At 49.1% G+C, this 26,081-nt stretch overlaps 1 protein-coding gene across 3 annotated transcripts in view; it reads left to right on the plus strand.

Moving 5' to 3' along the window:
- The first annotated feature begins 979 nt into the window (after window positions 1-979).
- The window catches only part of ARHGEF6 (Rac/Cdc42 guanine nucleotide exchange factor 6), a 40,732-nt gene continuing 15,630 nt past the window's right edge, over window positions 980-26,081 (plus strand). For 2 of the 3 annotated variants that reach the window (XM_080366088.1, XM_080366089.1), the window contains exons 1-9: window positions 7,309-7,445; window positions 10,599-10,683; window positions 15,558-15,685; window positions 16,105-16,306; window positions 18,899-18,969; window positions 20,383-20,477; window positions 22,020-22,115; window positions 22,985-23,107; window positions 24,399-24,537. In XM_080366088.1, coding sequence (XP_080222214.1) covers window positions 16,108-16,306; window positions 18,899-18,969; window positions 20,383-20,477; window positions 22,020-22,115; window positions 22,985-23,107; window positions 24,399-24,537 — 723 coding nt within the window. In that variant the 5' untranslated portion in view covers window positions 7,309-7,445; window positions 10,599-10,683; window positions 15,558-15,685; window positions 16,105-16,107. Of the gene's footprint in view, window positions 1,234-2,262; window positions 2,347-7,308; window positions 7,446-10,598; window positions 10,684-15,557; window positions 15,686-16,104; window positions 16,307-18,898; window positions 18,970-20,382; window positions 20,478-22,019; window positions 22,116-22,984; window positions 23,108-24,398; window positions 24,538-26,081 lie in introns of those variants that run through there. The other variant, XM_080366090.1, reaches the window with a different exon arrangement.

Consider the following 26,081-nt stretch of genomic DNA (forward strand, 5'->3'; position numbering starts at 1 on the left):
AGTCAGGTTAGGAATTGGCTCAGAATATTGTCACTGAGGAATTCTGGTCTCTAGGGTAATTTGGTCCTGCATTATTGCTTCAATCCACGACTCTTCAACTTCCTTGACATCACAGAATGCTTCATTCCATCTGTTTTAGCAAAATGACAATTAAAAAGGAGAAAATGGCAAGATGACTGGACTTTTCTAAACTGGTATGATACATAGTGACAGTTAATACTGTCCCAGGGCAGGGTGAAAAACGTAGTATGGCATACAGTGGATCCTGAAGAGCTAGGGAAAGGGACATTTTAGTAAGACTAGTAAAATGGTTGGGAAGTTTCATTCTCAGCTTTGGATGACTTAGATTTATGAACTTTTTGAAGTTACTCAGATGTTTGTTTTGAGAGGTTATCTTTCAAAAAAACTTTTTGAATTACATGTGCACATCTTGTAAAAAAGCCTTGAAAAAAACCCACTGAAGTGCATGATGAGAATTTATTTTCAAAAATCAGATCAGATCATGAAAATAGAAAACTACTATAAAAGGGTATTTCAATAACTTGGTTTGTTGCATGAAGTTGATAAATGTTTACCTAAAGTTAGTGTGATACTCCTGCCATTTCATCTTTAGGGTGAAGTTCAATTGTAATACTTCAGTATTTACAGTATTAAAGACACATTTACTTCTTTGGGTGATAGCCAGAAGTTAAGACCAAGTTTACCAGCTGCCACAAGGAGGAAGTCACTAGGTAAGGTATTTTTAGTGGAATAAGTATCCATATAAAATTCTTCTATTTTCAATAATGTTGAAATTGTGTAGTTAAAGATCTCGTTTCACTGTCTCTCTTTAAAGTAACAGAGCACTAGAAACTTCTATTAAAATGTTTATTACCTTAGAGTAACAGTAGTTCTGGTTCTTAAGATTTGGTGAGGTTCTGTGCCGAGCTAAAAAAAAAAAAAAAAAAAAAAAGTAGTTTCACACTTGAGCTCTGCAAGCAGCAGCAGAGGCAGGAAGATGTAATCACGGATGTGGGTTCCAGCAAGCTGCTGCACAGGAGAACCGTGCTGGTGGCAGAGCTCCTCACGATGAATCCCGAAGAACAAATTGTAACGTGGCTTATTTCATTAGGAGTCCTAAATTCCCCTAAGAAAATAGTAGATGATCCGGAGGAGTTCCTGCAAACTTCTCTGAAAGATGGAACTGTGCTTTGTAAACTCATTAATCGACTTCTTCCGGGATCTGCAGAAAAGGTAACTCTTTCAGATGTATTTTGCTAGCCTGAAACAGAGCACTGCTCGGTGAAACAGTGCCCTGGTCGTTTCGAGGTGCAGTTTTCCTTGGTAAGATGAGCATCACAGAGAGAAATTTTTTACATTTCAGTAGTATCTAACTGAGGGCAAAGTATGATTGTAGCTTTAGTTCTTTTGAGTTTTGTCTCGACATCCAGAAAAAAAAAGTGAAAGGTTGCAGCTGGCCGAGTTAATGAATGTTCGTTGAGTGGCAGGAAATACTGGGCCTACCAGAGATCAAAATATCTTGGTTTTCAATAGAAGGATACGCAGTTTGTATTTACGTAAATATCATTACTTACAACTCCAAATATATTAATTCTTTCAGAACTCTTACTGTAAAATGCTTCATTAGTCAGGAAATATACTAGAGAAGCAGATTAGGTTAGGAATAAATAATAAACCTTGCATCTGTGCCATTCTGAAGTGTCGCAAGGCCACAAAACCATTGGTACTGAAGTTGTTTAAGCCATGTGGGTACATCCTATTACAGTTTTATAAGGCATATGTTCATACAGTCCAGAAGTGTGATAAGTAACTGCAGGAGAAAAAAAGGGAAGGAGTCCAATGAGAGGTAGGAAATGGCAACACAGAAGAGAAGCTGTTTAATTAAAAAGAAAAACAGGTTCTCCACCCTGTAAAACAGGAGTCTTGTTATGCAAAAATCAGTTTTGCTAGCTCCTTATCTTTTGCTTGTGTGTGATGGTTGGAAGGCAGTGTGTTCTTAAAGGTCATCAGTTTCCCACTGTCACTTGGGGCACTGTCATATGTTGACATTCAAAACAAGATGCCGACCATTTCGATGTATGCATCACTTCCTCCGGTGGCTCTTTCTTCCTGCTTCGACAGCTTGCTTGCCACCCCCATCCGCCCCCTTAAGAAGCTTCCCTAATTCAGTATAAAACGCACATGTCAATATTCATGCAGGCCTTCTGAACAGAGGCTAGACGGGAAGTAACGCAATGATCTCAGTGGATTTTCTTTCTGTAGTATTGCCTGGAGCCTAAAAATGAAGCTGATTGCATCAGTAATATTCAAGAATTCTTGAAAGGCTGTGCACTCCTTAAAGTGGAGGTAAGTCAGCTTGGATCCTTTCTTTTATTGTCATAACATGCTTGTTTAATCAGCCTTCTGAAAGCAAGACAGATGCCAGAGGGATGAAATCTGTAGTCATTCCTCATCTTGTGTATTAATAACACAAATTAGAGTGTGGGTAATTTAATACTTTGTCCGGAGAATTTAGAAACTGAGTGTGTTGAGAGAAACCAAGCTTAACAGATTCCTTCTTGTCTTTTGAGACAAACCTAAATGGTAGAAAAATGTGCAGCAATACCAGGAGGTCTGTGTAAACAGAGTTGAGCAGTGTGGACCTGTTTACATTGTTTTTTCATTATTAAAAGAGACGAGACTGCAGGTTTTAGCCTTGCTTTAATATGAAAGTGAAATATTCTTAATACTGCAGTATTTTTCATCTTGCAACAGTTGCATGAGATTCTGGCAAACACATAATATTAAAGTGATCCTTACACATAATATTAAGTTGATCCTTACACATAAAAATAATCCTAATGAGGTCAAAAGACACCTTTTCAGTGGCTGATCCTGATCCTACTATATGCTAATTCTTATGCTTAAGAATAGCTCATATTTACAAGATCAGAGTCTAAACAAATCACTTTAAGAGTTCAGCTAATTTTGCCATCAGATTTTTTACTAAGTGCATATGGATTTAAAATGTGAAGACTTTTGTATCACACTTAAATTCCTACAGTAAAAAAGAAACCTGTAACCAAGAGCTGTCACTGTCGCATTTCAAATATACTCAACATTGTGAAAAAAACACATTCTGAAGACAAATTCTGCCAGAAGCAGGGACAGCATCCTTGGGCATTACATGGAATATTCATACGCCACAGTGAGAAAAGTCCAACCCATGGTAGCTCTGTTCCTGCACTTTTCCTTTGAAGGTCTAAACAAGCAAAGAGCTTTCCTTCTTTTCACAGCTTTTTAGCTAAACAGCATGAAAATTTGCTCATTCCAGAACCATTTCACTAGTCATGCATTTCTCAGAGCCTGCTGTGGCAGCCCAGTTTTAAGAGTGGATGTATATAGAATCACTGAAGGCCTATCACATCAAAAATCGGGTGTTGCCAATCTTCTGGAACTGGCCATGTGTGATTTCCTCCCTTTTTCAGAGAGTTTATTTTTCTATTTGAAAACTAATCATAATGGTTGTAGTGGAAAATATTAAAAAATAGCAGTCTTAAACAGCTAACAGGTAGGACAAGGGTACATTCCTCAACTCTTGGGCTTTAACATCTCATAGTTTCGAAGACCAGTTCTGCGATAATGCACTCCACAATTTTCAGATACTAGGAAATAGCAACATTGTGTGTCGAGCTCTGAGTGTTGCTCTGATCTTCCCTGTGGCTCTTCTTCCTCAGTTTTCATTTAAGAAAGGGTTTCCGACTTCTTTTTTCTTCTGATTTATAACCCTCTTAATCTTTGAAATACTCTGACCCTTCAGTAAGTTTCCTAGCATTCATGCGGTTGCCTCCTTCTTGGTTGCTGTGAAAGGAGGCCTCAAAAGCTGAATAAAAGCTCAAATCTCTGAAGGTGGAGGTTAAACTTTGCACTAAATTTGCAATAAATTGAAAATTATTTCTGCTTATTTTTTTCCAAAATATGAAATCATACTAGAATGCCTGAAGACAGGAATTTTGCTTCTTCCTGGCTCCTCTCTGTAGCCTCGGGCACAGGAATGCTTGAGGTAGGACAGCTGAGACGGTGAGCAAGACATGGCACAAGACAGCACTTATGCTTCCCTCTGGTTCTTTGCCTCCCATGTTGCCAGCTTTTCTGAGTGCTCTGGAGGCAAAGCCAGAAGAGACATGAAAACCCTCTGCCATCTGTTCCTTCTAAAAGCAGCCCTGTTTGGTCCCTCTTGGCAAAAGAGACTCCAAGCAGCATGCCTATAGGTGGTCCTCTGTCATGCCTGATTCTTAGCTTGCCTTGGGAGGGGCTGCTGCCCTTCAGAGGGGGCTTCTCGGTAGCACATTTACTCTGAAAGCATGTTTGGAGCATCAGAACAGGCAAAAGAACATTCTGGTTCCAAGATCTAAAAGCACTGTAGCTGCAATGATTATTATGTCTAAGGAAGGTGAGCATAGGGTTAGAAAATCTGTTCTGCTCCAGTAACCTGGCCTGAGAAAAGAGTAATGTCAGGAAAGCTTTTGGCTTAAAATGTTTGAATTCCCTGCTGCTTTTACCCAGACCTTGGATTTGACAATAAAACCTTAATGGTTCTGTCTAATTCTGCCCTTCTCCAAATGCCACGGAGAACTCTTGTTGCCTAGATATGAAGAAGTAGCCTGGGACAGGATCTGAGCCACTTCTCTCTTGAGACTGACATGTTAAGTGCATGTTAAGGTTCGAGATTCTGTTAATGTTGCAGATGTGAGCAGAAGAGGATTTCTGAGGAAGAGTTCTGAGGAAATTCAGAGCTCACAACTTCTACTCTGGATACCGACTTGTACAAAAGGGCCTCATCCTGGGGAATCTCGAGCATGGAGAACTTCATACATGGCATTAGCATCCTGTCCCAGCATCCCATGGCTGCATTTGCCAAAGCAGGGGCTACCTTCATTCTATGCCTTAAATTTGTTTTTGCCATAGACGTTTGTACAGCTGCCATTTGGAGCTGAATACATCACATCACCGGGCATTGCTAGTGTGCAGGGAAGGTGATCATTGCGGAAGGTAGGGTTTCCAACACCAGTTTTCGGTTGAAACCCAGGTCTTGCCTTCCACTGTAGGGATACTGCTTGCCAATCTCTTCCAGTGGGAAGGCGTGCAAAGAGGTTGCTCCTGCAGAGCTTCACATACGTACTCCCCTCCTACTCTTCTTTGTTGTCCTGGTAACTCAGTCTTCGGAAGTGGAAGAAAGACACAGCAAGGCAGACAGCACCTTCTCCTGTTTTACAGGAGCAGTGAAATGCTTGGACGTGGAAGGTGGGGGAGAAGGATGCTGTGACTTTCCTGCTTCGAGGTAGCTCCATTAAGTTGCAGCAGCTTTACAGGCTGGTGATGTGAGCTGGAAAAGTCCATCTCATTGCAGGGTATAAATAACCAAACTCTTCCTCAGCTTCAGCCCAGGACTGAAGCCTGCAAACATTTGCTGCTTTCAGATGTGTTAGTCCTAAAAAAGAAGGCAAGCAGAGGAATCAGCACCTTCTAACTAGAGAAGTGCTGTAATGAGGTGAAACAATGAGTGTGTGTAAAATTGTCCAACTGCTTTTCAGTGCTGGAATTTGATCCATAAGAGCATCTATCGGTCCAGCTCTGCCGAGACAGAGGACTAGGGGGGCATGCCCACACATGGAGGGGATCTTAAGTGTCCTTAGAGGATTCTTTGGTGATTTGGACTGAGGAACGGTGCAGATAACCTGGTTGTGCTTCATTTACACTGTGGCTTCAACCTCTGAGCTGTGTCTGACTGAAGACCTGGTTCAGTGAATGAGTGCTGCTAAGGCAGTGACAGCTGGATGCAGGTGGGTTGAGGTGGAAAGTGGAAGGCAAGAGGGTCTGTCCCGATGGCCAGGTGGAGCCTAGTGTAGAAGATACAGGGAGAAGACCATGAGGAAAGAGAAAAATCAGGTAGAAAGCTCCTGGCTTAGCTTGCTTGAGAACACAAATGGGAGCTGTTAAGTCTTTGCTTTTTGCTCTTGATGCCACTGTGCACCTAAGAACAGCAGCTCAACAGCTAAGCAGCATTTACTGCTGAAGAAGCACAAGCCCTTCATTCAGCAGCAGCAGCATTTTATTGCTAATACAACCAAAAACTTCTGGCAAGGGGCTGAATTTTGTGAACTAAGAACAGTATCTGCAGGATAAATCAATAGCTGGATTAAACCTGACTGTCCAGAACAATCAGAGAGCATTGCAGCGTGTCTTTGCCATCGTGGGCAGAACTGGAGCTATTTCTGCAGCTGGAGATGCTCGCAGCCTTCACCAAACTGTTTGTACCTGGACGGAGGGCGTGTGAGAGCTCATGAGAAATGGATCACCCCCGTAGCTCCCCATCCGTGTGCTCCCAAAGCCTGCACTGCTTTGGCTTACTTCCCAAGAGACATTTTCCGAGCTGGATAACGTCAAAACAAGAGCTCCTGCCCAGCATCAACCAGCACAAGCACTGGGAAATGGGTATGTCTGGATTCAGAGCGCCCCAGTGTCCCGGAGACCTGAGGCTTGCAGGTGTGTGGGTGTCTGTGACACCCCTGTGTGGGGTTGGGACCTACAGCCGGGCTTCGCGCCGGGATGTCAGTACAGGGGTTCCTTTTCCGTGCCGCAGCCTGCTGTCGTGCTGGAGCACCTGGGGACATTCGTGCTGCCCGGGCAGGTGGGCACAGGCAGCAGTGGCACCATGCTGGCGGCGGCGAGGACGTGCTCCCCCTGGGAACCCCCTGCCTCAGCGGAACTGTGCCTCACCTGCGGCCCGTTCTCAGTGGTACGACACTGCTGTATTGCCAGTGCAATGGGCTGGGTTTTCCTTTCTTTTCCTGTACTTTCCCCCTCATTTTCCCTGTCCTTTCCCCCTCATTTTCCTTGTCCTTTCCCTTTCTTTTTCCTTTCTTTTCCTATTTCCTTTCCTTTTTTCCCTTCCTCTTACCCCCTTTCCTAGTTTACTTTTTCCCTCCGCCCCTTTTCCGTTCGCTTCCCTGATTTACTTTTTCCCTTTCCCTTTTTCTCTCCCCCCTTTCCCTTTTTCTCTCCCCCCTTTCCCTTTTTCTCTCCCCCCTTTCCCTTTTTCCCGCCCCCCTTTCCCTTTCTCCTCCCTCTTCCCTTTCCCTTTCTCCCTTCCCTCTTCCCTTCCCCTGCGCTTTCTCTTCTCCCCTTCCCATCTCCCCTTCCCCGCCCGCTGCCCCCCTCCCGCCGGGCCGCCCCGCGCCTCCCGCCCGCGGCCGGCGGAGGGAGCTGCGGCCGCCCGGGCCCGGCACCGGCACCGGCGGCGGGGCGGAGCGGGGCGGTGGCGCCGCCTGTCACTTCCCCTTCCCCTTCCCTTCCCCGCGCCGCGATCCGGCTCCGGGTCAGAGCCGCAGCGGCCGCCCCGCGGCCCGCAGCACCGCCCGCCGTGCCGCCATGCCCCGGGGCTGCGCGCCCGCCCGCCCGCCGCCGTGAGTACCCACCGCGCCGCGGCACCGGCACCGGGCCCGGCCCCTCCGGCGTCTGCGGGGGGTCCCGCGGGGGGTCCCCCGGGGGGTCGCCGGGCAGCACCCACGGGTGTTACCGCCGCCGGGCAGCACCCACGCGTGTCCGCGCTGGTGTCGCCAGGGCCGGAGCGCGGGCGGGGTGCGGGGCATGGCGGCACCGGCGGTGAGCGACCGGGGCCGGCGCGGCGTGCTGCGCTCGGGGGGCCGGCGGCAGGGCTGGCTCTGCGGCCGCCGAGGGCGCTCCCCGGTCGCCGGCGCGTCCCCGTGTCGCCGGGCTTGGCGGAACTGGCGGCGCCCCGCTCCCGCCGCGGGCAGCGGCACGGCCGGTGGGCGCAGCCCCGGGGCACGGGCACCCCGCGGCCGTGGGACCGTGGGCTCGAGCCCTCCTCCTCGGGTTTGCGGGGGTCGCGGTCGCGCCGGGCTTTGGGCTTTGCCCCCAGCTGGGGGTTTGCCGGGGGTCTGCCTGGCGGCGGGATCAGCTTGTGCCGCTGGAGCAGCTCGGGCTGACACGCAGCCCGGCTTCCCCCGACCTTCCTGCCCCTCCCAGCCCGGCACCGGGATTTGGGGTGTCGGTAACTTGCTGGGTGCGCCTGGGCTGGATGTTTCTTGACCTTCCCGAAAAGCCGGGTGTTCTGGTGGCTGCCTTGCGAACACCGGCCGCTCCTCGCCTCCCTGCTGTCCCGGCAGGAGCGCTGGCGCTGCGGGGCTTGCTCCCCCCCCCCGGTGCGGGGCTTGCTCTCCCCGATGCACGGTTGCTCCCTCCCGGTGCGATGTCCGATGGAGCAGCCAGAGCGTTTCACCCAGGGCAGCTGCAGTATGTGATTATGAAAAGTCGGAAAAGCATTTTAATGGAGATCCTCAGGTGACAGCCGTAGATTTAAGCAGGGTTTTACTTAACGTCCACCAGGATCTTTCATGACCCAAGAGCAGAAAAGCCTTTCTCCCCTCTGTTTTTCTTCTAGCCTTACAGCTTGTCTTCTAGTTAGGAGTGGAATTATGGATGGATCGTGCTGGGAAAAGTAATGTTTAGCTCATAAATGAAGACTTTTTTTGTATGGTTAATTTATTCTGGAACAAGCTGCAGACTGCATTTACGTTACAGTAGCTGATCCAGGAGAGTTTTCCACATAGCCATTGTTCCACAGTAGCTATTCCAGACAATTTCTCCATGCAGAAAAGTCCTAAAAGTTGCTGCTTGCTGTTGTACTGGATTTTTTTATATATTGCTCGTTACCATTTTCCTCTATACTTTGTCAGTCTGTTGACTCTGAGCTTACAGCATTATTCTGTGCACTGAAGGATCAGGGATGTATTTTACTCCTTTGGTACCTTAAAAAAAAAAAAGAAAGCCTTTCATTCAAGGCAGGACTTGTTTTTCTGGACTTCCTGAAGGGGAAGAAAGAGGGTATGACTGAGAAAATGACACACCAGAGACATGCACGCAAACATCCCAGCCTCACTGTTGACTTTCCTCTTCTGCTCTGCAGGAGGGTGAAGACGTGTTACGGTAACTTTGCATCCTCCAGGTTGCATCCTCCAGCGGCTGCCAACAGGGTCAGTGCGCGCCCAGGCTCTCTGTTACCATCTCCCTTTCCACGGAGCCTCTAACATCGCTGCCTAGGGCTGGAGGCGATGCTCAGATAGCGCTGCCTGCAATTGCAAGGCAGGAAAACTAGTTCACACACCAGTTGGCAGAGGGGATGGGGTCCGTGTGGTCCCAAGGAGCAAACCCAAGCGAGCGCAGGAGATAGATTAGCTTGGAAACAGCCCAAGGTAGGTGGGGATGTCCCCAAAATGTGCAGAGTGGTAGGTATGACCAGAGCTGTGGAGCTAAGGACTTTAACATTTGTAATGATGGCAGGCTGTTCCCCATCTGAGCGTGGATTAAATTTCTTTTAGGGTAAAGCCTTTTTCCCAGTGCTCAGGGGCTGAGTCAATTTTGAAATATATTCTCAACAAAGAGCATCCCTTGTACTGCCCATGTTCGACTTTGTTGCTGCACTGATGTGTCTGTCAAAAGGCAGAGATGCCGCGAGCATCCAGGGCTGCGGAAGAGGCCAGTCCCCTTCCTATTTGAAATGTGCCAAGTGTATTCAAGGAGCTATATGTGGAAAGCAAGAAAGGGCCATTTTAAAGGGCAGTACTACCCTAAAGGTAATTAAGACCCACGTACTTGTTTAGCAGGATACGCTCTTTAGTGCATTGGACGTGTTTCTAAGTAGATGGTGTCTGCCAGGAGAGCATTAAAAGCATCTTTCCTCTTCGTTGGATTTGCAGATCTGTGGTCTCCTTCTGCAAGACGTGTATTTGGGGGTTAGGAGGCAGTGCCTTGGTGGTACCAGTAACAGGGTTTTTTTTGTATTGCTTGTCTTTGTTTCATTAATGGTTGGATTTATACAGTCTATATGAACTTGAGGGCATTTCTCAGGGGTTAGAGGGGATTGCAGTGTTTTGGAAACTCAGATTGACCCTCATCGTGCTGATGGTGATTTCTGAAGGGCTGAGTGTACAAGGTTCACGTTACCAGTCATAGAAAATAAGCCCTTGCTCACTATGTGTATCTGTTTTGCTGTTGAGGCTTAGCAACACACAATTCTTTAGAGTGAAATTTTTGCACATAAAATAACTGGTTTTGGCTTCCTGTAAAAAATGTGAATGTGTTATGTATGCCATACTGCAACAGCAGAAAATTCTGTGTGTATGTTTCTTGTGCTGTGGAAAGTAAATGTGTATGTATATATACATATATATGTACAGTCTCAATCTCTTCAGCTTTCGATAACAAAAATAGCAGCAAAATCTTTCCTTCCCTCAAGGCAAGCAATAACCTTCTCCGTGGTTTTCAGAGGAGTTCCCGCTCTGCAGACTGCACCGATTTCCTTCCCTGTCTCCAAACGCTGCTGGGTCCCCCTGCCCTTCCCACGCCGCCTGCCACCTTCGCCCCAGGAATTCACTCGCTATAAAGGAAATGGGACTTGTCAGCCCTGAATAAACACCCTTTCCCTGCAGAGACACAGGGGCAGCTTAACCCTCACTGTCACCTTCCAGCGATGTGGGCTGCTCAGACAGCACTAGTGAGATGTTTCGAGCTCAACTGACCAAGTTCCTCTTTCACAGGTGTTCGATCCACATGATTTGTACACCGGAGAACAGTTCTCCAAGGTCCTGAGTACGTTAACAGCTGTAAATAAAGCTACTGAAGGTAAGAAAAATACATTATTTTTTTTCTGTGGTCTTTTCAATTTCTGTCTCATTTGTATGCTGGGGTGGGGTTATTTTTTTAGTAATTCCTAGTTTATGATGATTTCTGGAGGCTTAGCAGATTGTGCTGCTGGCACCGATGCCTGATGCTGGACAGTGGGATCAATATTTCACGGTTCTACCAGCTCCGGGTTTAAACGTGGCATTTCAGAGTTGCTGTATGCACTTTGCAGAGCTACATTATCGCTTTACACTAAGGGACCTCTGCTCAGTTTTGACAGTATTAAGGGACCTCAAAGTAGGTCATCGTAAAGGAGCCTCAATGTAAATGAGCATGCATCTCCCAAAATGCAAATAGCAGATTTTAAATAGTGCGTTTTAAAGCTGAAGGGAAAAACAGATCCATCTGCATAATATCTTTACTGAATGTCAAAACAAACAGTTGCCACATGCTCAGTCAATTGTATTGATGTTTCTCTCTCTCCTCTCCCTGGGTCCATGGAGGAAGCTCCTGGGTTTGGGAATCAGGTGGTGATGGCTTGCCCTGCCTCCCTGGGGGCAGGAGTGGGCTGCTGATGCAAAGCAAATCAGCTCCTCTTGTTTCCATCCCAAATGCATAGCTGTTCCCCACAGGCTCTTTTAAACTGATGTTTGTCCACATAGGCTGTGAAAGGAGAAGTTCAGCGGGGAGGGTGATGACAGTGTGGTGCTCTGGGGAGGGGTGAGAGGACCAGCGTCTCTTTTCTGGGGGATGAGGAGCAGGTCTTCATGGACCTGGGAAGAGTTTGCAGGGTGGAAAGCTTTTATGGCCCCCTGTCATACAAGTGGATTTGCACAGAGTCCTGATCCACCAAAATCCAACATCAAGAGAAGAGTTCAATTCCCCTCTTGCAAGTTACATTTTAGGCAATTAAAAGCGAAAAAATTAAACCCCAAACCCGACAATTTTCCTGTCATGGGATGTTTTTTCTGTTGGCTTACTGCATTTTGCCTAGTTTTGGTATGCAGTGGTTTTCTCGGTTCTTTCAGTTCTCTTTCAACTTAGTTTTTGCTTTTGGGTTCTCTTCTGCTAGTAGTACAGAGGCTGCTCAGGTTGTTCAATGGAACAACTTCATTGCTGGGACTGGACTGTTTTCTCCCTTTTCTCTCTTTTCTGTTCTCTTCTGTTCTGATGCCAGGTTTTATAAAATCAGATGTATATAAAATATATACTATACTTACACATGAGTGTGTGAATTTTCAGGTATATGTTATATAAATAACGACATATATCTGATACTATATAATGTATTATAATCATAGTAATAGTATATATTTGTACATACACACCTGTACGTGTGTGTATAATGTTGCTGTAAAGAAATCGAGGTTCTTGGACTGCCTTTCTGCAGCCAGCACTCGGCTCTGCCGCCAGCTCGTTCCCTAGAAGTCAGTGCACGGTAATGCAGCCGCAGCACATCTCCTGACAGCCTCCTACCGCTCCCCTAAATGCCAGCACCCGGTGACCCCATGTGGAAAGCCCTTGCAGGTTGTTATGATGGGGGATGTAAAATGCAGGTTACCTAGTCCAGGAGCAACCTTTGCAAATGCTGACGTTATGATCGACGTTAGTTTCAATTTTCTGAAAGCAAAAAGAGTGAGAAAATTTTCTGCCTCTGTGCTTGCCTATTGCCAGACTGGAGGGGTGTGATGGGGGTGTGTGCCAATGGGGCAGCCAGTGCCATTGTCACAGCCCTTATTTACAGCCCCCACTCTATTCGTGCAGCCACCCGTGTCCCAGCTCACCCCTGCAGTCGCTGGGCAAGGCTCGGGACGTGGCTTTGCTGGGGAATAATTTCTAGCGCACGTTACCGACAGGCTATAGGGAAGCTGGGATCCTCTTGTTTTCATGGCAAACATCTGTTTGAACATATGCTTTCTCTGTTTAAATGTTTAAAAGCGCAATGCCTGTGATATAATTAGCTGCTCAGTCAGAGAGCACTCTTGGGAAAAGTACAGGGTAAAATAAATACATGCCTAAAACGTTTGCTTTTTGGTGGCTTGGCCAAGTTCCTGAGAAGCAGGAGCCTGTGTCCTACAAACTGCCACTGCAGATGGTCCCATTTGTCCCTCTTGCCAGAGGCCGAGGGCTGAACAGAGCATCAGGACAAGCCTGGTGCTGGCTACTGCAGTTCCTGCTATGGCCAAGGCTCTGGCATGCCTGCACATCCCAACACCGCAGAGCTGCTGCATCCCAACACCCTTGCTGGAGGCAAAGGGAAGCAGGTGACAGATAAAGAAACACTGTGGGAACGGTGATGTGTTTGTGAGGATCCATTTGAAGTTCAAATCCTTCAGTCTTTGTGGATCTTGTTATGCAAATAACTAGAGGCATCGTTTGTAGCAAATTAACTCAGACAGAGTCCAGCAGCTGTCCATCAAATAACAGCAGCGCAGAGCTTGATGCTTTTATCTGAAAGAGAGGGCAGGGGAGGAAAACCAGCTGGGCTGGATCAGATGAGGCTCATCTGCCAAAAATAGTGTAGGAATGTGAGCAGAAAACCCAGCTATTTTAACCATAGTTTAAGCAACATATGGCAGCAGTGTTCCATGCTGGACCAGGAATAAAATAGGACGCTGTCACGATGCAATATAAATGATACACTTCCCTACCAAACTGTCAAAGTCAGTTTTACATTTGTTTCTAGGTTGCTGCAGATATTTATAAAAGCTTTGGAAGATTGGGAGGGGCAGGGAGAAGCATAAAATCTACAGTAACCGAGTCATTTCCGTGGGACTGTTGCTGATGGCTTGAATAAGCGGAGAAGTCTGGACTCGCGGTTTACACCCTCCCTTTTTAGAAGGAATCAGGGGAAGAGCATCTCGCGCTGGCAGCCAGCCACCCCTCCTGGCCTGGGAGTCGCCGGGAGCAGCCGAAACCGCTCCTGCTCAAATGTCAGGATGCTTCAGAGAAAAAAAACAACCCCACTTTGTGTCTGCAAAGTGAGTTTTCCACGCAGAGGGTTTTGCTGTTGCTGCAGCCCAGGGAGATGGGAATTCACCATGCGGTCATCGGGCAGTTGTGTAAGGAGCAGGGCGAGAGAGAAAACTGACTCACTGAGAGCACACAACACTTACCGACAGCGTTGTCTGTCACTGGAGCGTGGTCTGGGCAGACTGGTGTGTGGGTATGGTCTGGTTAAGGGTTTTTAAGGCAGCGGCGCCTGGAAGTCATAGTCATAGACCTGGTCCCCATTGTGCAAGGCGTTGGAGAAAGACAAAGCAAGTCTGTTCTCCAGGAGTTCACAGTTTGTGTTGCTCCAGGCCCAATCTAAGGATGCGGTGTTTTTCTATTGAAACAAAAATTCTCTGGGGAGAGTGAAAGCCCAACTGAGTTCCTGTAACTCCCACCAAACTTCCCCTTCGGAATGATTTTTCCATGTTGACACTCAGACTGGAGGAGAATGGGGGAACAGCAGCTTTAGAGTTTATGTTTTCTCATTCCTGTGTATGCTTGGTGGCTCGATCACCCTCTCTTCTTGCAGCATTTTCAAAGAACAACTCCAAACATCATCCAGGGAACCTTGCACGGTCATGCCTGCAAAACACTCTTCTCTGTCCTCCTGTTGAGGTCCACGGGCATGCCAGGTCCACGCTGCAGGTAGAAAACAAAAGCTCTGGAATACAGAAATGTTCTTGAATCTACAAGGCAAATCTTAAAAGGGCTTCACAGTTTACTGAAATTATAATATCTGCTGTGGTTGCATTTTAGCACCGTGGCATATAGAAGGGAGGTGATCTGAGCATTGTCCCACAGCGTGGTATGAGGTACGGTGGCAGAGAAGTACTGGGAATGACTGGTTGGCTTGGATCCCATGGGTTTTGGTGCTCTGCAGCGCCCAAGCAGGATTCTGGGGCTGAGCGCTGCCAGGTCCTGCAGGAGCTGGGACTGCTCATAGTGACAAGGCCACTGACTCAATCTCAGCACAGGGCAGTTGCCACCAGGAAACTTTTTACCTTCTGGCAGCTTTTTGAGTAATAATGTAGAAACAAAGCTGCTGCTCTGACACATGTCTGGTTTTCATGATTACTGATTTATTTCCAGCATCAGGCAGGCAGTGGCAGGAACAAGCCCAGAGACTAGTTTGAGAAAGCGAGGAGCTTCGAGCGTGTGAAGGAGGCAACGCCAAGAGCTGCTGGGGCTACCTGAACCTTTCCGAGGGCTGTCTGTCTCCTGGGGGTGACAGTCCTGTCCTTCCTTGGCGTGGTCTGAATCCCTCTCTCACATGGCTAATGGCAGCGGTCCACGAACAGTAATCAAAATTGTGCCTAGCTTCTTTCAGCTGTATAATGAACCCAGAAGGACTTATCTAAATAGAGAAGCGATTGTGTTGACCAGCTGTTCAGCATTCTTCCCCGCTCGGCGGGGAGCCCTGAGCTGCAGCTGTGGAGGTGACCTGAGAGCACTCACTTGCGAGCTAAACTTTGAAACACCTTCAACAGTGCTTACTTGGATCCCAGAAACATTCACAGTTGGACAGCATTGGGCTGAGAATTATTCTAATTTTCTACAGTTTTAAGGGGGATTTAAAAAAAAATACTGTGGTTGGATGTGTGGCTGCAGGGGTGGCATAACCTGGGAGTGCCGTGGGATGCAAATCAACTTCTTCCAGCATGGAAGGGTTAACCCAGCCCAGCAAAACCATCCTCGCTGTTGACTAGGAGTACCCGCACTGGAGATGCAGAGCACTTGCTCTCTTGCTCTGATAGATGCTCTTTCAGCTGTTGTGCCCTGTTCTTGTTGTTTTCTTTATAGGCTTTACTCTTTGCTTTGCTGTGATGCAGAGGGATGGTGGACAGATGGGTAAAACTCAGATGTTGTTTTTGCCTCACCAGATCAGCCGTCAAAAGGGCCATGTGCACATCTGTCGTCTCTTAGCTCTGTGGCTGGAGGTCCCCACACTGACTCCAACGGCACAGCTTCACAGTCAGCGCGGGTGTTAAGGAGGCAGTCCAAGCCTGTGGTATCCTTTATTTAATATCTCATCAGGGGGTTGGTGGCTGTGGGGGTAGAGGGGTATGAGTGGTACCCCTGGGTCGAGCATGCCAGGGGGGCTTTGTCCTCCCCCGATCTCCATCATGGCTTTGCTGCCTCGGCTGGAGACAGTCTTGCGGCTTCTGCAAACCGCGGTGCTCCTCTCTGTGACATGAGGAGAGCGATTCTTATCTGCCATCCATTGGGCTGTGAAACGAAATTAATGCTTGGGAAGGGACCTTGTGGTCCTCTGGTGGGAGCGCTTGCACAAAAGCAAGACGTTACTGCTCGTTATAACAAGCAATACTGAAAAAACAGCTGTCACAACAAAGAACAACAATGGCTTGTCCTAGTGGTTTCTGCTTTTTTGGACTATTTAGTGATGTTTTCCCTTGTTTCTTTCCTTAGGAGATGACCGAGAATGGCAGTCATCAGCTGGTGGTAAAGGCCAGGTTCAATTTTAAGCAGACCAATGAGGATGAACTCTCCGTTAACAAAGGAGACATTATTTATGTCACCCGGGTTGAAGAAGGGGGCTGGTGGGAAGGGACCTTGAATGGAAAAACAGGCTGGTTCCCAAGCAACTACGTCAGAGAAATCAAATCCACCGGTAAGCAAATTGCTTTCAAGGGCTGATTGAATGACAGCGGTATAATGCAGCGTAGATCCTTGTGCCTTTGGGAAATTGCTGCTATTTAGTAAGGACCGTTTGTGTCCTTAAAGCAGCAGGACTAATGGAAGGATGAACAAGGCCAGAAGGGTAAAGCCTAGTCTTTCGCGTGAGTTGTTTGAGAGCTGCTTCACCCTCTTCCCCAGCGCATCGTGCCTTTTGATGGCTCCCCCCAGCCACGCAGGAGCAGGGACGTTGCCGGAGGATGAGGCTGGAGATGGCTGTGTGGGTCCCCTTTGTCCTGGGGAGCTGCCAGGTCGTTCCAGTGTCTGGGCAAAGAATTAGCTTTATGTTAGAGACCTCGGTCAGGCGATGTATTTGTGTTTGATCCTGCCATTTCTGGTGGCAGTGGAATGGGTGCTCGCGGTCACAGTGAGGAAACCAACAAAAACTAGGTGGCCGCAGGGAATGGTTCCCTGGTTTTGCCTGTCGTGGTGGCTGATTCCACACAGTACGTTCTACCCCAGATGCGTCTTCTGCTACGATAATGAGAAGGGAAGAGGGAGGGGACGGTCCATCCGATGACATCTGCATTTATTGAGTTTTGTCTTGAGTGTCCTTAATGTTTTCTGCAGTGTGATTCTAACCAGATGTGGGGAGGTGATGACACGAAGCATGCCCCTGGCTGACTGCCCTTTAGTGTTACATATCCATTCAAGCAGCTCACCCCATTGTGCTTCTGAGGCCGTTGTGTGACAGTAAACATGGTTTTTTACAAAATCCAACTTAATTCCTTAATGCACCTTGAGGGCTTACCCTGCGTAGAGACCAGTTCTATGCTCAGTGCTGGTTTCATGGCCCAGGATCAGCCCTGGCCTCAGACATGTGGGACATCAGCAGCAGCCTGCAAAGTGGCTGCAATATGTACAACCCGTTAGACATCCTCGCTGCCATGCTTGCAAGTGAAAAAGCAAAGGAGGGAAGAATAAAATTAGTGAGCGCTCAGAATTAGGCCAGATTTTATTTAATTCTAAGTGAAAAAATCATTGTTAGGATATCTCATCTCCCACCGTTTCCCTCTGGGAAATGATGTCTGAGCTGGAGCAGGACATTGCAGCAGAGATTGAAGGCTTGTCTGGCACAACCCAGGAATCGCTAATTAAGTCAGTGAGTGGAGAAGAGAAATGTTTCAAAAAAAGGAGATCAGATTTCAGTCCTATGGGGAAAATCAGATGGGAGCTGCATGAAATAACGGCACCTCATTGAAGCAAAGGGCAAGACTCCAGTTGATCCTGACCGTAGGAGCCCGGCAGATTTTTTTTTACCCGCAGAGCTTTTTCCGCTGAAACCCTCTCACCAGCACCCATTTCACATGGGAGGAAGGTTTGCTCCCCTGGTCTCTGCTTGCTCGGGAGGCATGGCTGGATTGCAAATGATGGGGGCAGGCACCATCAGCTAACCCTCTCCTGCCCCAGGACCACTGCCGAGGGGCTGCACCCGGGGGGACCCCTCCCTGCAAGCCAGCGGAAGCTGCTTTCCTCACCTCCGAAGCGTGAGACATGTCACTCTAAATGGAGTTACTTGTTTTTCAGCAGTGTCTGTACCTCCAGTGTGTCCTAAGGGTGCCCTTTGGTGGAAATAACTAGCTGCGTGGAGCAAGGCTCCTCCGAGTCTTTGAATGAGGCATAGAGCTCCCAGCTGGAAGTGACAGGACACTCTACAAGGGCAATAAATAGACAATACATTAAGCTGCGGTTTCCAGGGGCTAAATTTATCAATTCCAAGCTTCTGCCTTGCTATCGGTGTGAAAGTAATTGCCTTCTGTGAGTAATGGCAGGGAGCAAGGAGGCGGCTGTCCTGCGTGGTGCAGAGGCGTATCGGTACGAGGTGTGCAGCGTGGCCAGGGCTGGCGGCACAGCTCTCCGGTGCGGGCAGAGCTGGCAAAGCCATGCTGCTGGCAGGGAAGAGGCTTCTCTAGGGAAGGAAAAGTGGAGCAGGGACTTGTGTGTGTGTACGTGCACATGCGTACCATGCTGGAGGCATCCACAGGGATTTAGCGAATGCAGAAGGAGATGAGAACTGACTTCCAGGTTTGTGGGAGCTTTGTGCTCAAATCTGCCTTCGTTCAGAGAAGGATTTTGTATCGCAAATGACTGCGGGGATCAGGGTTCAGTGTCTTGATTGGCGCTGGCTTCAAGTGCTTTGTGAATCACCTGGAACAAAATGCTGTATCCAGCATTTCTGATAGACACCCAGTTTTGAAACCCAAATTTTGTGGGCCGGGTGAAGCCACATTGTAGCTCCAAACAGTGCCAGACACTGGGCTACTGCCAGGGATTTCAGAGCAAACCTGTAAGTTAGTTGGCAGAGGCTGTGCAGTGCTTCTGGTGCAACTTGCTCGGCTGCCTTCGGTGCCATGCATGCCTTGGGTTTGCTCCTAGTTTTTCTGGAGCCGACAAACAAACCCTGCCGTTGAAGTTTTGCATTCACAGGGGTGAAGTTTTGTTTGCTGGACATGATGCAGCAGTGACTTTTCCTGCTGGAATAATGAGACTTGTACACTGTAATTTATTGATGTATTTTTTTGTACAGATAAACCACTCTCTCCCAAAGCATTAAAAGGACTTGAAAGCACTCAGCTGACAAAGAATTATTACCCTGTGGTAAGTTTTAAAGTGCTGATCATACATTTTAATAAGTAGCGTATTATTAATCTCCTGAACTGGCTCTTTCCCTCAGAAATCATTGAAACAATTTATAACAACTGGGGATGTGACTCTGTATTTGAATGCAGCTGTTGCCATTTCCTTGGTTCAAGGTTGTCAAGACAGTAAACCGCAAATGGAAGTTGCTGCAAGATGGCAAAAGGAGAGAGAGACTCAAAGTAGGCAACTAGATAGTATAGCAGAGGTGGCAGCTCTGAGACCAGTGTTGGGGAATAAAGCGCAGTGTCTCTGGTCCAGTCCTTGCCGTTAACTGAGGGCCATCTTCTGTCGATAAAGATGGGGAGAGAATGTCATTGTGTGTGGCCAGCCAAATTAGGGCTCTGATCCATGATCCCTTTCTTAGGTTTGGCTGGAGATGTTACACCCTGAGCTGCCTGCCCTGTGTTCTCCCTTGGAGAAGGGGCAGGTGCTGCAGCTCACAGCCTGGCTTGTTAACTGGGCTTGGCTTTGGAGCAGGTCAGCCTGCCGGGCTGTGAACTGCGGCTGCAGAAGGGGTGAAGCATCACCCCCTCTACCACCTTGCTACAGGAGCAGCGAGGTCTGGCAGAGGGCGGCAGGTACCTTCCCGCTGTGTCCAGGCTAGAGCGAACCCTGCGGTGTAGGAGAGTTAAAATGCCTGCATGTGAACATCCCTGGCTCTCAGTGCTGGAGGTGAAACGTGCTCATCAGCATGTCTAAATATATTTCAAGCAAAGCAAAGCAGAAACAATATGTCCAGAGAGCTGGGAACCACCTCTACTGTCTCCAAAGCTCATCCACACTGAGAAACTGGAGTGCTAACTGGGAGTGTGCAGGCAGTGGGTTTGCCTACCCTGCTGCTGGAGACGAACCGGCTGCTGAGCCGGATTAGCAGGACCAAACCCAACACGGCACGTCCTTGAGTGCAAGTGAGCTGTGCCCTGGCTTGAGCTGCCGCAGGAGCCGTCCTTGGTCCGGCCACTGTTGCATTTAAATTGTTGCCTGCCTTCGTGCAAACGGTGCTCCCAGGACGCATGCACAGATCATTTGTTTGCATACCTTGGCAGCCAGTTGTGCATGCAGGGTTAGGCATGAGCCTCTCGGGGGTCAAATACTAAACTCAGGTCTGAACTGACATTGTCTTCATGCTTTGCCAGAGAAGAAGGAGCAGCCCTTAACACCTGCTTTCCAGGCCTCCCCCAGTTTCCAAAGTAAAATCCCAAAATTGGACCCCCCAGGGTTTTCCTGAGCGTTTTGGGTTCTGCATTAATGAGTGTAATTTATGGATTTAAAATACACTTCCATGCTTTTCCACACTTGGAAGCTGATGTCGTGTTCCTTTGACTAGTCACTAGTACAAAGATCTACTCAGTGCTCTGTCTCTCACCCTAGGTGTTGCAAAATATTCTGGAAACAGAACGAGATTATGCGAAGGAACTACAGTCACTTCTGGGAACTTACTTAAGACCCCTCCAGTCTTATGATAAGTAAGATATAAGGGCATCTGAGGTGGAGAGAACCCTGTAAAATCGACCATAGTTCATTACTTTCCTGCTTTTGAATGTTTAGGGACTGTTACTGCTCTTCTTGTAAAGCTTCTCTGTGAACCAGAAAAAAAGCCCACCTTGTACAGGTTTCTGCTCTTTCCTATTCCTCAGTGGTGGTGCAGGCATTGGGCTGTGTTAGAGACGGGCATTTCCATCTGCTCCAGTGCTGGCTGTTCCAACCCATCTGCAAGCTCGTGCGTGGCTGTCCCAGCGTGCATGTGTCCTGGCGGTGTGCCTTGCATGGCTTCTCCCCTTGTGATTTGCCTTGTTGTGACTTCTCGGGCCCAAGCCGCATCTCCTAGTCATCTCTTCATTCCGTGCGCGACGACACACGTTCTCGGCGGTTAGGTTGCCTCTCGCTAAATCCAAACTGCTGCTGAGCCCGGAGTGACTTCCCTGCCTGCGCAGCCATCAGCATTGAGTACCTCTGTGCTCGGGAAGAGCATGCTGCCATCCCGTATGCCTGAGCAACGCCGGGGGCAAATGGGGGGCTTTGTCAGGGCTTACTTGCAGAAACAAGCCGATGTGCTTTCCATCCGTGCTGGCCAGCGTGGTGCCGAGGCAGCACGTGCCATCCTGTCCTTACCCAGGCAGCGCGTTGGTGCCTATTGGCAGGCTCCTGTTGATAGTTTCACCCTGCATAAAAGACCTGGTGCAGTTAACTTCACCTCCTGCTTATTGCTTCAGCTTTACCGTCATCTCTTCCAAATGGTGCCATCTCGGCGACCCTGTCCGTGCAGCTGCATTTGGGGCCGGGACCCCTCCGGCTGAGCGTGCTGCGGGAGGGCTGGGCAGCCCCGGGGCATCCCGGGCAGAGGGCAGATGTTTAGACATCATGCAGTTCCACAAGATGGGAGAGTGATGTCTTAAGGCTTCTGCATTTAAATCTCTCCTCCCTTCCTCAAATCATCATGTGAGATATATTCAGCTGTGAATATTTCTTGTGCTCTCAGCCTTGTAGACAGCAAATGGCTTAAATGAGGGTGGTATGAGAGTGACTCTGAGGATGGCTTGGAGGATGAGAGAAGCAGGCACATTAGCTTTGCCTAGGGAAAAACCAACCTCGCTCAAGGAACAAAGAACCCCTACCCGAGGGGCTGCTCTAGAGGACCCTCCTCCCCTAGGGAGACCCACAGAATGAATCCCTGAAGACAAAGCTGTTTCTGTGTGCACACACCTCCCTCCCCACCCCTGGCTGAAATCCCATCTGTCTGTGTCTATTAGACAGCTAAACGTCTGAGAAGATTAGTGTGATTAAGTGATTAAAATCCAATTAAGATAATCCTTGACAGCAGACATCTTCTCCGGGAGGCTGTGGTCTGTAGCTCGCAGATCATGGATTTTGTGTTTTCCCATGTCCGATGGTGTACCTGGGGAAAGAGAAATTCTTGGGCCTTTTTGGAAGGACTGCTTGCAAATACCATGGGGGTGCTCCTGAGAGCAACATCTCTTTGATGCTAATTGGTGATTTGACTCTCTTAGGCTCAGTGCTGTGGACATCGCGTCATTGTTGGGAAACATGGAAGAAATCTCTGCGTTCCAGCAAACACTGAACCAAGCCTTAGAAGAAGTTGCAAAGTAAGCTCATGCCATAGCAGTGAGGTTGTTAAACTGTTAGACTGCAGCTAAAAATAATAGAAAGACACGCTCATTGATGTTCCTCCTGGCTGCTGTCTTAGGCTTGTTAAATATAGAAGAAAATAACAGGTTTGAAGAAAGGCAGGGTAGTGCTTTGGGAGGAGGGAGGGTAGAAGAAACTCTGACATTTCCACTGGTAAGTCACCTGCTGAATGAGAGCATCACTAGACCTGACATGAAAGTGTACCTAGACCAAAGATGCAGACACACGTGGTGTGGGAGATCTGGCAGCATGAAGATGGGGATTGTCAGGGAGCAAAGAGCAGATTATTAGAGGTGATGGTTTCCCACGGGGAGGCTGGCAGACGTGTTCAGCCTTAGCCCAGCCTCTCATTGGGAAGGGCTGAAAAGAGATGGGGAAAAGACTGAATATTGGAAGTATATTCAGGTGTGGCTTCTCTTTCTCTCTCCATCTGCTCTCATATTCATGGGCAGCCCAGACACTGGGACCACTGCTGCATTGCACCCAGTTCTTCCCAGCACATCCTCATCAGCTGCGGTGGGCTGCCGCATCCCAGCTGCAGCTCTGCTGGTGGGACAGGACAGGCTGGGTCACACCTTATCCCAGGCTGATAACGGGTTGTGATACTCACTGTCTGCACCACAGAAACCCAGACCCACCTGAGAACCTCCGTATTCCTCCTCCCCAGGTGGCAGGTGTGGGTGTTTTGCTGGGTGCCGCAGTTATGCGGTGACCTGGGATTGTCCCCGTGCAGTGGGTAGTTCCTGGGCAGACACCTGAGAGTGCTGTAGCTGCCGGGTGCCGATCAAGAGGCTTACCTTCGTGGCTGGTGTGTTGGTGTCCACAGGCTCCCCGAGAACCAGCAGCGTGTGGGAGGCTGTTTCATGAACCTGATGCCCCAGTTCCGCTCACTGTACCTGACGTACTGTGCTAACCACCCGTCGGCAGTCAACGTCCTCACGCAACACAGGTGAGTGATGGAGGAGGAGATTCAGACTGAAGTCCCTCCTTTAAAAAGTCACTTTTATTACTACTTGTCCTGGTATGGCTTTTGACCTGTATTTTGACAATAGGGCAAGGGCATAACATGGGATCCTGCTGCTGGGAAAACCGCTGGGGCTTTGGGCTCTTCAGCGTAGCCTCTAAGCTCCAGCATGGGGACAACTCCTGCTGCTTGTGTTCAGAGCTGGTCCCACAGGTTCCCTCTGCACATGCAGGACTCTTGCCTTGGGTAAAACAGAGGCAACCTCAGCCCTTGCAGTAGTATCTCCTATGACTTACTCGCTGAAGGACCCGGATGATATGTGACCCACTGCTGCAGTGCTCACACATCTGCAGATGGGGCTACGTTCCCCTGTGGCACTACGGTGTGGGGCACATCATTGCAAAAGGGGGGTGCTCATCAAGTCACCCGGAGTTACCCAGCTGATTAACTGAGCTGCCGTTCAACCAAGTGGTTGATTTGCAGAGTTGTTGGTAGATCGCCATAATAACATCTTTCTTCAGCATGTCCCACTTGAGCAGACACTTGGATTTGAGCATGCCAAACCAAAAGGCTACAGCTGTGTCATCCCTAATACAGTTTATCTGTCCCTGCTGCAGTGATGGGGGAAGCCAGGACCCCAGCCATACTGTTTAAATCTTCCCATTCTGTAACGGGAACTCACAATATGTTTACTTACCTGCTGAAATCCAGCTTTAATTCAGCCTGACGAAAAGTCTGGCTCCTGTAAATGACTCATTCATGTGGTTCCTCAGTCTGACCTCTTTTCTTAAATCAATCAAAGATTCAGCTTTGGCAAATGTGCTGACACACGCAAGCCATGTTTTCCAGAGTTGATGTATGCGCTAACACCTGCGTCATGGCTCCCAGCAGGGTCCCAGCGCATTGCTGCAGCATCCTCCAGCACAGCACCAGCCTCTGCAGCCCATGCTGTCCACCAGATGCCTGGCACTGTGCCACCTCGCTGTGCCAGGGGACCAGCTGCCAGCACCGATGTACCCCGGAGGCTGCGCACACCAACACCCGGGCATCCTCCCCGGCGTCCCTGGGGAGCAGGGTCTTGCTTGGCTGGGAGCTCACAGGTCCCTGCCTGCCCTGCTGGGTTTGCAGCAGGGGGACGCTCAGAGGGGAGGTTGGGCTGTCTTTAGAAAGACACAGCTCGGAGCAAAGCCCTGGCCATCAGGAAAACATGGGAGGCAGCAAAACACAGCCCTCAGCGGTGGCGAGCCCTCCTCGTTGTTGTTGTCTCTATTTTTAGTGATGAGCTGGAGAAGTTCATGGAGAGCCAGGGTGCGGCCAACCCAGGCATTCTCATCTTAACCACAAGCCTCAGCAAACCCTTCCTGAGGCTGGATAAATATGTGACACTGCTGCAGGAGTTGGAGCGGCACATGGAGGTAGGTGGGCTTTAGGGCTGCTGGGCAGGCTGTGCCCCTTGATGCTGCAAGAGCTGCCCCCAGAGCCGCAAGAGGCATCTCTGCCTGTCGGTATTTGAGCACCACATTGCTAAAAGTACTTGCCACCCCTCCAAGGAGTGTGGGAAAGCAGTGGAGAGGTCTGGGGGGCGTTGTGGGAAGGCATTGCCAGCTCTTCACCCCGCTCCTTCAAAGATGGGCCATTTCCAGCACAAGTAAAATCAGCGTTCAAGGTCAGGCTACAACTAGTATTTATTTGCACAGCGGGTAATAAATAAATAAGTGCTTTTATTACCATTTTTTGAGATTCCTATGCCTGGCCACTGGTTCCTGCAGCTTGCAGGCACATCCCCAGCCCTTGCCCGAGGCTGGTGCTCCTGGTGGAGGCAGAGCCGTGCAGGCAGGCAGAGACCTGGCAGCCAGCGCAGACACAGGGGTGGAGGAGCCAGTGCCTGGGAGCAGGGAGAGCAGCTAACAGATTTCCTCAGCAAGTGTCACATCTGCTTTAGGACATTTCCCCCCCCGCACAGGGACTGTAGAGCTCTGCTACTCGCCTGCCAGTGTACTCCAGCCACAGGGATGCAAACCTCAGGGGTGGTACCAGGAGGGGAAGAAAACAGAAGTAACGGTCTGTTTTTAAGTGGGTTTGCTTTTTCCCCCTTTCAGTATTAATTACCAGTTAATTACTCGGCACACTTAGGCATGATCATTCAAATCCACATCCCAGCCAGAGGATTAAAACCTCTGTGTTTGAGCCAGGGGTTTTTCTGCACAGGGCAGGGCATAAGAGCCTGCACTGTAGGCACACTACAGACCTGACCTGTCCTGCTGTCACCTGGCTTTGCTGAGCTGCAGGGACAGATGAGCTTGGCTGCAGCCACTGTGCCCATACAGACAGCATGCTCCTTGCAGGATGCTCTAGGGGGTCAGCAGTGGATTTGGGGGGGGCACATATCACCTATTTTTTTTAGTTTCTAAGCTGAGAGTGGGGGTTTTGTGCATGAATCGGCAGGGCTGAAGTTTAAGCTGTGGTGCCATGGGAAGAGCGTGGATGTGTGCAATGTGGATGTGTGCAATGTGGATGTGTGCCACAGCGTTCCCTGCACTGTGTGCAGCTGGAGATGGGGCAGGTATGTTCAGGGCAGCTCTTGTCCCGGATTCAGAGGTGAGCAATCCCAGGCAGCCTCTGACAGCCACGGGGACAGCTCCGTCACAACCTAGACACCTTAGGATTTGCTTGGCAAGAGGACTGGAAGTTGAAGACCTTTTGATGTAGGGCCCTCGATCCAGGAGGAGGTGCCAGGAGAGTACTAGCATGCAGCCGCAGTCATAGATACGGGGCAGCATCCTGCATTCCCCTCCCTGGCCCAAGAGCTTTCTGCTCAGACTTAAACCCAGAGGTGAAGATCCCTTTGATGCTCATGGAAATGGCACACTTGATGGGGCAATGGCTGGAATACCTTGCATGCCAGTGGACTGGAATACCTTGCATGCCAGTGGACGATTCCTTCCTGAAGGTGAAACCA

The sequence above is a fragment of the Falco punctatus genome (genome assembly GCF_963210335.1).
Source record: "Falco punctatus genome assembly, chromosome: 15".
NCBI lineage: Eukaryota > Metazoa > Chordata > Aves > Falconiformes > Falconidae > Falco > Falco punctatus.